This window comes from Eptatretus burgeri, chromosome 4, assembly GCF_056783735.1.
Source record: "Eptatretus burgeri isolate ZD-2024b chromosome 4, Ebu_testis_v1, whole genome shotgun sequence".
Taxonomy (NCBI): Eukaryota; Metazoa; Chordata; class Myxini; order Myxiniformes; family Myxinidae; genus Eptatretus; species Eptatretus burgeri.
In genome coordinates, this window is record NC_140964.1 from 2,087,733 (window position 1) to 2,099,995 (window position 12,263).

General features: G+C 43.2%; 1 protein-coding gene across 1 annotated transcript in view; it reads right to left on the reverse strand.

The window, feature by feature from the left end:
• Positions 1-162: 162 nt before the first annotated feature.
• The window catches only part of LOC147027329 (secretin receptor-like), a 150,999-nt gene continuing 138,898 nt past the window's right edge, over positions 163-12,263 (reverse strand). The window contains exons 12-14 of the mRNA XM_085876668.1: positions 2,704-2,842; positions 2,470-2,511; positions 163-1,617 (exon numbers count right to left, since the gene is read on the reverse strand). Of these exons, the coding sequence (XP_085732794.1) occupies positions 1,414-1,617; positions 2,470-2,511; positions 2,704-2,842 (385 nt within the window). The 3' untranslated portion in view covers positions 163-1,413. The remainder of the gene's footprint in view (positions 1,618-2,469; positions 2,512-2,703; positions 2,843-12,263) is intronic.

The window sequence follows — 12,263 nt, forward strand, 5'->3', positions numbered from 1 at the left end:
GGGTGAACCTTGGGGAAATCCTAATAATTTAGAACTCAGTAACCATAAACACCATTTCGGGATACAAGGAGGTATTTATAAGACTTCTTATTCAGAGTGACCGTGTTAACGGACCGCTCTGACGCAACAATATCATAGATCAAAAAGTGATCGAAACAGGGACAAAGTTTTTGTTTTTAATGCACACTTCTTGAACGTCAGTGCACTTTTAGCATTAATATTTAAACAAACCGATTGCCCCCAAATATATGCCTATCCACCCATCAAAATATGCACAGATAAAACTTAGGACCTTTGTGATTTACTTTTCTTCATAAAACCTAATATATGTGGGAATGAAGAGATTCAATGGTTCCAGTCTGCTAATCAAAGTTTGAAGGTTGGTACAGCTTGTCGCCCGTGATAGGAGATTGGGACCATACTCGATGCAGAGCGTTGGTGCTGCCTAAGTAGTTTCCTTGGCTATTGGGCACAATCCTGGAAGGGTCGCCACTCCGATACAGGATACCAGCATGCTGGCACTCATTTTGCTGACCTCGGAAGGATGACAGGCCGAGTTAACCCCACCCGGGATTAATTCAGCAGCTGAGTAGGATTTGAACTCAGGACCCTCGGATCCAAAGCCCGCCACATGATAGTTGTATCTTAATATGTCTTTTGGCACCATTCAGGTCAACTACATCATTGTTTGGCCGTTATCCTGCAGAGCAGGAAAGGTTTTTTTTTTTTTTTTAGGAGTTTTTAATTTTTCAGTCTCGCCCAAAAGCCTAATTTTATTAACTGGAAGCACCCGCTCCCTACGGGAGCTTTCAAGGGGGTCATGTTATTATGTTTATGCCTATTTTACTCAAAGGGGTACCAGGATTACACACCCCAAAAATGGTTGCGATCAGTTCAGCAGTTTTTGCGGTACCAGGAAATAGACAGACGGACGGAAGATGAGTTATTGTAAGATAACAATGGTATGGGTATCTCTGATTGTATTATCCTCAACATCCACAAGTGATTAGTTGCAAAATGGAACTGTATGTTTAACTGAAGACTTCAATGAAGCAATATCCACAAATGAGCACAATGTGAAAAACCTGATGCTAAAAACAGCTTTCACTGGAATGACTACAAAATGTGTTTAAATAACCATCATACTTCAAAAATGGGGACCATGAGCTGCTGTTTCACAAAACATCAACTGCAAAACATGTGACAACACTACTTGTGTTTTAACAGCTGACTATCATTGGTCCTATTGCACTTTCCAGAAGGTCAACCAAACCCTCTATGGTCACGTCCGACCCGACTTATTACAACTGGTCTGCAGGTCCCAGGGGTGATTCGTGGACGTCATCGGTGAAGAGAGATGAAAGCAGCAGAACTGTGCACAGTAGAACAAACGTCGTACCGTAGTCAAGATTCTCAGATGTACACAGAGTCGTCCTGAAAGTTAGGGATTTGCATGTCTTTAGGGCTTCCTTTTGGGCTCTCCTTTCCAATGATGGAGAGTTGGGTAAGACCGTTGACACCTTCACTGCAGCATGAGTTCCGAGCCACCTGCGAGTGCTTCACCTGTTGATGGCAGGATCTCCAGTACAACCACCGCTTCTTCAGTTCTGTTTGGACCTTTGGGTAAAAGCATCGAGAAGTCAATATTTACCGCATTTTTCATTGTTTTCAACAATATATCATAATAAGCCAACAGAAGTGAATGTGTATCGTCTGGAGTGTAGCTATTTTGTTTTGAAATGTATTAATTGGTCAAAACTCCTGATAGAGGCGAAACATGTAGACATGGATGCAATCGATGGGAATGTGAGGCATGGGTGGTTAAACGAACCACGGATTAGCACGAAAATCCAGAATGAATTGGAACAAACAAGGGATGGCATACAAGATGTTTGAGGGTCCGGAGAGGAAATCAGGATTGGGTCGGGTTTAAGAAGTGTGTTCTACATGTGAGGCCATTTACATATTACACACAGATAGGGGAAGGGGGTTCATAGAATGGGAATTCAAAACAGGAAGGAAAGAAGAGAAAAGAGGGGAAAAATACTCGGCAGAGGGAGGAGGGGAATAAAAAGGAAAGAAGACCGGCGGGTATATTGGAGTCAGGGGTGGAGAGACGAAAGGCAGAAAGAGGAGCGTGGTGAGGGGTCGGGGTCAAAAATGTCACCATTCTTTGTGCATGGTCTCTATAGGTGCCGAGAGTAGTTGTAAAATTTGGACTTGATGAACAACAATAGGATTTTAACTGGCTCTAACAAGTCAGAAGAAAACACACATCAGAAGGGGGTAGTGGGCAGAGTTGAGGCCACGTACTTTCAACAATTCTGTTTTACAATATCTTTGTCTATAAAATTCTGGCAACATCACCCCATTGCTTTTTGTGACTACAACCTCATACATAAATATTCCTTTGCAATGAAAATTGAAAACCTGGTGGTGACAGCACAAAACATTCTGAATTCCTCTTACCTCACCATTCAGGAAGCAGTAAAGGACCGCCACGACGAAACCCTGCAACAAAGGGAAAACATCTTTTATTTACTTTTATAAGCATTTCACCTGAAAATGATAAGTTTAATTGTGTGGAATGACATTCAATGATTTGAAAATTGAGCTATTTCATTTCACACAACTGCCAAACTTTTCTATTGCTCAAACCTCAACTCTTTCCCTGCTGTCCAGCTGTGCTGCACACCACCTCACCTGGAATGACCCGAGCGCAAGCTCAAAGTACATGCGGACGTTCATGGCAACATCATTCAGCTCATCTGGAAAGAAGGCGAAGATGATGTAGTGAGCACCAAACAGCGGGATGAGCAAAAGTGTGGACTTGGCGAGCCGCCTGTCAGGTGGATGGGAGAGGGAGACCCGAGGTTCATGCGGTCATGTCTTGAGCCCTCAATATCACAGGCTCAACAAACAGCATAAGGATGTCTTTTCATCATTACCTTACTGAGCCTGTCAATGATGGCAGGAATAAAACTTCAATGGGATATTAGGGACTTGTCCGTTCTTATGACTTCCATTCCTTGTAGAACTACTTTGGACCAATATTGCTCTTAGTTGCTGTGCCAGCAGGAGGCACTGAAGCATGGACCATGTCATTATCCAACAGGATGAAAGGCATGTAATGACTACCATATGGACATTAAAATGTCCTGGAATCGAAGCAAGAGTTAAAATTCCCAATTATTTGTCAGAGTACTGACTGAAGGGTCAGCTGTCTTGCCATCATGCGTCCATTCCTGGTCTCTAACTTCTGCAGCAGAGCTCTTAATTATCTACCCACTAATATTAGATCAGATCAGATCTGCTTATCAAGATATTCTTGGTCTCACTAAAGAATGTAGAAGCCTGGCATTGGCTTTGCAGTTCGGGTGGTGGCTTGGGATACTAGGGTCCTGAGTTCGAGCCCTGTTGGCCGCTGAATTAACACCAGGGGGTTGATTCAGCCTGTCATCCTTCTGAAGTTGGTGAAATGAGCATCAGTGTACTGGTAACAGGAGCACTGCATCAGCGGCATAGCCGTGCCCCTAACCAATGATGCAACCAGCAGCCAAAAGGCTGTACACGATCGGTACTAAAGAATGTAGTCCAAAAATCGAATACAGGAAACTTTGTCGCAATTGCAAGTGACCACCAACTTTTGCAAGCCTGGTATTGGCTTCGCGGCTGGAGTGCCTGGCTTAGGATCCGAGGGTCCTGAGTTTGAGCCCTGTTGGTGGCTAAATTAACACCAGGTGGGGTTGACTCAGCCTGGCATCATTCCAAGGTCGGCAAAATGAGTACCAGTGTACTGGTAGAGGGCACAGCATCATCGGCACAGCCGCGCTTCCAAGAAATGATAGCTACCCAGCAGCCAAGCTGCCATATGCAAGAACAAAGAACCAACTTTCACCAATTACACCGATGGTTGCAGAACAGGGGATAGAAGAGGAGGGTTGGGGGCTGTGGAAGAAAAATAATGATATTCATGTATTCTCAATTATATTCACTTGTTGAATTGTTGCTGGTACTTTATAAATTTAATTTTTGTACAATGGTCGAAAGGGCTGTCAGTAATGTTTCCCTTTTCCCAACAGTCTTTTGACCTACACATTGATAAAAGGAATATCTTACTATAAAAAAGGTCTTGTTCACTGCAAAGAAACAGAGTGACCTGGTTGTTAACACTGCAAACTTTTGTCATGAGCATGTTATTCTTTCCCTCCGACCCAAAGTGGCCACGTATTGTAGTTCTGAGTTCTTTTGCCCAGTGCCTATCTGCTCTTCCCGTGGTTGAATTGCCAAATGCCTCACCCTCTCATTTTTTGGATGTCAAATGAGTATAAGAGGGATTACTTCGGGATTCTAGTTTGTGAAGTTCATTCAAATGTTTCAGTGAATCATTGAATGTTCTTGCTCCGTATATACGAAATTAAAGATTCTCTTTTGGTTGCTGATCCATCGTGTGGAAAATCGAGTTCTTTTCCACCACAGGGCCCCAACCGGGGTTGGAGGAGTGTTGCAGAACCGGGGATAGGATAGGCTATGGAGGGATTTCGTCACCCCCCTCCCCCTCACCTTTTTGGGCAAAATGTCACCAGTATTCTATGCACACCATTCCATCCCTTGATATGATAGCATCACCATCCCTTCCCTTGATCTGTTCATATTGCCATATTTTCGTTTAACCTGAAAGCAGTGCCATTTGTATGTAGATTTGGTAGATTTGGGATGGATTGGACCGCTTTCACCAAAGAAGCTGAATCCAAGATCGAGGATATACCACCTGTCCAAGCCGGAACACCATGGGGAGCTAGCTTTAACACCTTACGCATTGCAACGCTCGCTCTCATATACTCGACGGAAGAGTATTGCGTGCCAGTCTGTTCAGCGAGCGCCCATAGGAAGGCCATCGACGTACAGTTAGACACTGTGATGAGACCAGTGTCTGGAATCCTCAAGCCAACAAACACTGAGTGGCTTCCTCTCCTCTGCAGCATTGCTCCACCAGCCATGCGTATGGATATGCTATCATTCTGATACTTCAGCCACATTTTGGCAACCAAATTTCCAGCCCGCCGTCTTCTCACTGAACATCCGCGCTGTCGCCTCAAGTCCTGAAAACCACTATGGAACTGCGCCGAGATCCTTACTGGAGCCCATCAAAGTGAAGATGACTTGTGGAGGGCCAGCTGGGAGGGTGCCACAGCTCCTAATAAACATATTGTACATAATCCAACCATTCTTCCACCCAGTTTCACATTCCCACGTCAGCAATGCAACAGGTTCCGCACTGGACAGGGTCCTTATGGTAGGACCCTCAACTGATGGAGGATGAGGCCAGATGCACTATGTGACTGTGGAGGAGTTCAGACGATGGAGCACATCACCTCGCACTGTCCCTTGCGGAAGTTATCGGGAGGACTTTTAGCTCTCCACCAACTCACCCCTGAGGCAGCCACATGGCTGCAGAACCTGGACATTAAGCTTTAGCGCAATCCATATTGGCCATACGTAAGAAGGAGGATGGATAATGGCAAGTAGATATATGTAATGTCTAAGCGATAGGGTCAAGTTCGGCACTGTATATCTTCCAAGTATACACCGGCAGACAATAAAACCTCTCTTTCTTTCCCCGATATCATTTCTTTACTTTCTCTCTTCTCTTGTTTAATCAAATTTGTGCCACATCAGTGGAGAGTTTGAGAATTGGCTTGATCATCTGACGGCCGTTTCTTTGTTTTGTGGCCACAAAGAACGTATACCGATGCTCATGTTGACTTGGTGTCCATGGCTAATGAGTTTACATCACTCAATGAAACCAAAAGAAGATATTTTGGCAATTTATCTGCCCTGGATTTCCAGAAAAATAAAGATATAACTTTATAGATAGGGATATATAGCTGAGATATTTTATTGATGTTTTATTAGCGTGCATAAAATCAAATCCTCAACCGTGTCATAAAATCAAATCCTCAACCGTGTCATAAAATCAAATCCTCGACAGTGTCTCACACTCTCACTATGTCTCTCCGAAAGGACTGTCTGGACCCTCCCCCCCATCTACTTTCTCAATAATTCTCTTGAAGAAGTCCTTTCTTTCAAGCTTTTGGGTCTCACTATCTGCCACGATCTTTCCTCGGAAAGCCACATTTCCAAGCTGGCCTCCAAAGCCAGTCGCCAACTGGGCATCCTCTGTTGTGCAAAGTCCTTCATTGGCACACCTGAGCTCCTGACCACACACAAAGCTTTCGTCCACAGCCTGATGAAGTACGGCTCTCCCGCCTCTCCCATTTCTCAGGTTCATGCTGTGGAAACCAAGGCATTTAGGATCATTGGTATCTCCCACGATGAGGCTGAGTCTTTGGGCCTCTCACTCTCTCAGCATAGGCAAGTCGGTGGTCTTTCTGTCTTCTACCGTCTCCTCTCTGGCCTGCCCCCCCATATTTCCGCAGGGTGCTCAAGGTCCACCAGCAACTCCCTTCTTGTAAAACTACCAAAATCAAGAATCGCTGTTCACCTTCACTCTTTCATTCCTCTTTTTTTTCCCCACCATTGGAACAAACTCCCACACTCTCTTCAATTCCACTCTTCCCTCCAGGTCCTCAAAACAGCTGTTCACCACCATGTCTTGTCTTTCCCCATAGAAAACCACAATCTTTTCTACTCCCGCTAATCCACCCCAAATCCACATCCTTCAAATTCCCTGCTTTCCTTCCTGAAAGTCCCTGTCGTGTAAAGACCTGAAAGTCCCTGTCATGTCCATAGACTTTCTCTTCCAAAATGAATGAAACGTGAGTGAATGCGGTTTATCACAGTTGTGTTTTTTTTGTTTATTTTTTTTAACATATTCACACAGTTCAATATGGGATCATTGAAACTTTCCCCAAACAGGCCTTGAGTCCAGAATGTTCCAAATTCATGAAATTAAGCCAAATAATTTAAATTGAACTGCCGAGGGTGGGGGGGGGGGTGTATTTTGGGAACACCAAATAGATAACCCAAATAACACACACACACACATTAACAGCTACACACTTTGCGTTCTGTACTTTCATTGCAATAAATAAATTAAGAAAAATCACCTGCCCTCGGTGTTACATCCTCAAAGCTTTGTACAATTATTTGTTTGTAGAAACCCGATCCATTACCCAAATACCAATATAAATTGCTCCATGTGCACCGGGCTCGGTCACACATCAGTACAATACAATTTACTGTCGTTGTGATGTTCTATCACCAAAATGGGGGGAAAAAGCCTCAACGGATCAATTAATCCAAATTTAAAATAAACGCCCGATTATGTAACATCTCAACGAAACTGAGGTTCAACTCGATTGAGCCGGAGAGAACCTGATTACAAAGCCAAGTAGTTCCAAGAGGATTGAGTGGAATGAATTAAAATCTCTGCCAGTGTATTTCCTTTAATCTCCCACGGAATTTGATGGTAAGCATTCTTTGTGTATTTATAATGAGTTTGTCTGTGGATCGATTTCCATCCATCCATTGGGACCACACTCCGTGCAGAGCGTTGGTGCTGCCTACGCAGTCTCCTTGGCTATTGGGCACAGTCCTGGATGGGTCGCCACTCCGACACGGGATACCAGCAAGCTGGCACTCATTTTTGCTGACCTTGTAAGGATGACAGGCAGAGTCAACCCCACCTGGTATTAATTCAACAGCCAAGGGTGGATTTGAACCCAGGAGCCTCCGATTCCAAGCCCACCACTCCAGCCATTAAGCCAACACCAGGCCTGGATAGATTTAGTGACTAATATATTGCATCACCTGAAATTGTATTTCCATTAGGTGATCTCCAAGAGATGGCGCATCTTGAGAGCAGTACACAGTTTTGTGATGCACGTACGATGAGCTAAACGACCATTTTTACCCCGCGCACGTAAAAGCAAGTTTAAGCAATTGGTTCATTTCCATCCATCGTATCAGTTTATGATCGAGGAACAACTGATTTAAATCAAATGTTATATTTTGAACACGAATCGGAAACATGGATAGGAAGACAAGTCTTTCATTTTAACGGACTTTGGCTTTTAATTTGTCCCAATCACACATGCACAGAGAGAGCAGTGAGATAATTCTTTAACTCTTCCTGTCCGGCAATCAAACAAAATTGAAAACGATTCCAAACAGGAAACAAATTTGTGACCAGACGAGTTGGCTCACACCTATATAGCACAATATCTCAAAAAGCTGTGGACGGATTCGGACGAAACTTGGTGAGTGAGTTGGGTTGGTAACAAGAACAAGCTCATTCTTGGTTAAGGTTTAGATGCAGATCCGGCCTATCAGTGGGCTACAAAATGTCAACTGTTCAGCCTGGCAGAGGTATGCGCTCTACCGAGTGCCGTTCTCACTGCTATAATGTTTGGACCAGTCTATTCAGCTGTCCTGTAGAGCTGTTGTTCAAGCCTTATTCTGCAGAGCAACAGCTCAGGTTTCTATTCCTTATTCTGCATAGCAGCAGGAAGATGAATGATAAAATCAAGATAAAGACTGCAAGGTTTTTAGTTTCTCTTTCTGATCAATTGCTCTTAAACATCATTTTCTTTTGTCACTTACACACACTATCATGTGATAGTCCTGCATCTTTCTTAAATCAATTTGTGCATTCAATAACCATGTTAAACCTTTTTGTGACCAGTGTTTAATGGATAATGCTGTGCTATCTGGTTCTTGTCTGCCATTCCAAGAAGTTAGATCACATGAAAAAAAAAAAACGTCTCTGTGATCATCCCTACCGTCTTCTGCAGAAAAGACTGACAACATATCACAGGTGGAGTTTATCCAGGTAATGAGGAAAACTCAACAGCAGAGAGCAGTGTAGACACACCGAGCACAGAGAGTAGGCCAGACAGCGAAACGAGATGCGATTTGTATACGAGACCAAACTATTGGAATATAAAATTGATTTGTGTCGTCATGGTTACAAGTTGTTCATTGTGTTAATTATTGTATTTTCCAGGCATTTCATACAGAAGAGGATAATAAGAACTTCTTAAGAAATTCAGAAATGGTAACAAAAAGATAACACCTGTTGCTGAATGTATTTATGGAACATATTGTTAAACTTTGGGTTAGTCTGTTGGTGTTCCCATATGGACCCCATTCATGATGGATGGAATCCAGGTTCAAATTCCATATAGTACATGGCACATCGTCTACTTTATTCTTGTTGTTATGGTGTTCTGCCTGAAGGCAAGTTCAGTGCTGCCAAAACTTCCCCTTGACAAGGATTACACTGGGAAGTTTGCCTTTGCCTTCCCAGTTGTCGTCAGGGAAGGGATTTGGAATTTGTTCAGACTGCCTGTGATGATTAACTCTTCAATAAGAAGCATTTCTTGAGCAAACATCCTAAGGTCCTGAGTTCAAATCCTGCTTGGCTGTTCAATTAATACCATGTGGGGTTGACTCAGCCTGTCATCCTTCTGAAGTTGGCAAAATGAGTACCAGCTTGTTGGGATGATTGAGTCATTTGAGTATCCTGTGTTGGAGTGGTGACCCATCCAGGATTGTGCCCTAACTGATGCTCTGCACAGAGTATGGTCTCAATGGATGGATGGATGAGCAAACTACACTTCATTAACAAATATAACAGCCCAGATGATTCCAACTTTATTGTGGGTCGGCTGGGGAAAGTTTTTGGCCCAGGTCATTCGAAGCTTGCTCGCCATGCCTGACTTTTGTTTGAAGCCAATTTGGACAGGAATTTATACTATTTTTTCAAGGGTGCGAGCGAGAGCTCACCTACTCTTCGTGATTACACCGTGGGATCTTTGGCATGCATAAACTAATGCCAGCAGATGGAACGCCCAGTTTAATGTCGATCTGAAGGACGGCACACACATTGATGAATTGTCTACTAATGTCTTTGTAATTCATGTAAAAGTACACTGACAAAACTATTGTTTTTGTCCAATACTGCATGCAATTTATGTATAAGCTCCTCAATGAATCTCAGTTCAATCTTCAATGCTAAAAAAACTAACTAACCGAAGCACAAGAAGTTCAGCATGAAGGCAAGAAAATACAGGGCCATGTCGAGCTTCTCAAAACAAGCACGCTGCACATTGGCCCTAAAAACCAAAATGTAGGATCACCAAGCTCAGTTGCCCTTTCTCTATTGAGAAGCCCCTTTTTTTAACAAAAGATTATTTTTAAAAATCCAATTATTAGGACAAAGATAAACGTAAGCACTTTCGCCCAAAGACAAAAGTGCATGGTCATACAAAGCCATGAAAAGCTTATTGAAGTACCATACAAAAAGCTACCACTTCTACCACATTCGCAACATCAGCAAGCTCCTCCATAAAGTTTAATCGATGTTAACAAAAAAAAATCATTAAAGAAGATAATATGGATACCATTTATCGCTCTTCAATAGAATATTGACGCTCATTGAAGAGTGGAGTGACAGATGGTGAATGGGGCAACAACCGCACACTGGGGCAGTGGGGAAAGGGAAATGGGTTGACAAAATAAGCAAGGAAATGAACAGGAAAAGACGAGACGGAGGAAGGGAAGAAACACAGCAACTCACAAGATGAGGATTGAGTTAGGTTAGAAAAAACAAATGTGGGTACTGGGTAGCAACGGGGCATGATGTGGGATAGTGATGCACCAAGCATGATATGGGATTGAAGGCCTGTAGGGAAGAGTGGGGTTGAACAGCGAAAGGAAAAGGAACAAATGGGGGAAAAGGAACAAAAGAGTGGAAGTGTCCAGTTAACCTGCATTTTGGGAATCTAACTCAGAGGGGGTTACTGTAAGAATGAGTGGATTCTGTAGTTGCTGGGGGAGGAAAGGTGAGGGTGGATGGGGGTTGGAGGGCTGAGAGCATGAGGAGATAGACCGAAGAAGAAGCTATTCAAAAAATAATAATAAAAGAGAGAGGCCATCGACTTCTCTGCAATGTGAGAACAACAGGTCTTGTCCTTCAGCCTCGTTGCGGGAGATGCCAATAATGAAGGAACTATAGATTCCAAGGATTATGAGAGAGAGAGAGAGAGAGAGAGAGAGAGAAAGAGATGTGATGCTGGGCAATCCACAGGATAGGGGACAGCAGTAATCCATTGAGCTATGGGCAAAAGCCTTTTACGCTACGAGTGGTTGATTTTTCAAGGAATCACTTAACGGAAAGACAGAGGATACCCAGAGACCAGCTTTGCGATTTGTTCGGCCCAGGAGAGGTCATGGCTGATGGTGAAGATGAGAAGTTCAAGAGAATGAACATCTTCCAGTTGCTAACCATTGTAGAACAATTCTCAAATCATCTATCTACCTGTTGCATTCTCAAACTTTGATCCCTCATGAACTACAATCTCCTGAAACGAACCTAAATTCCAAGGTAAAGGGGCCATATGCTAATCAAGTATGTAAATATAGCAGAAACTCTCTTCCCAGTGCATCTATTACTAAAAGGAGATGTGTGTGTGTGTGTGTGTGTGTGTGTGTGTGTGTGTGTGTGTGTGTGTGTGTGTGACTTCCATAACTCCAAAACTATTAAAAAAAAAAAAACCTAGCAGCCTGAAACTTTGCAAGCATACTTAGAAAACTCCAAGGAAGTGCAAGAGTGAAAATTGGGTGTTTGGGTTAATCAAAACACTCCTTTGGAAGATAATTAACGGCATTATTTAATTGTATCCTTCATCAGGCGATCTTCGGCCACCTCGCTCACTGGAGTCTGAAGGCATTTCCTGGGTAACCTCACGGGGGTTTGAAGCCACCATGTTTTTTGGCCTGCTCAACCATGCTTTCACTTGGAACAGGCCACAACGATTTTTTAACAATAAATTAATTTTTTCACTTTCCTCACTCATATTATCGAATGCCTGTTCATAACGACTAATCGCTGTGTATATTGCAATGCTTATAAACGAGACGCCAGTGTTCGTGGCTATATTTCATTTGCGCATTTGAATAACCAAGAGAGTCTCTTAAATTAACCAGAATTACAAAATATAAGCTCCAGATTTGAAAGTGTCAGCAGTTCCGACTCCCCAAAAAGTGTTGATTTGCCAAATTCGGCAATTGCACAGGCGTTTCTGGGTACATAGTTGTATCGATGGCAATTGGCAATCGCTTGCCAAGCCAGGCGTTCCGTTTGAGTGCTTGAGTGCTCAAGCCACTTACCGAGCTGTACAGTACAGTACAGTTCATGTCCTAATCGGGATGTGCAGTCGACAGTTACTACAAGGTAGAGGTACGTATAAAGCACACACGGACGTGGTACATCTGAGTACATTTGGATCTGTACGGGT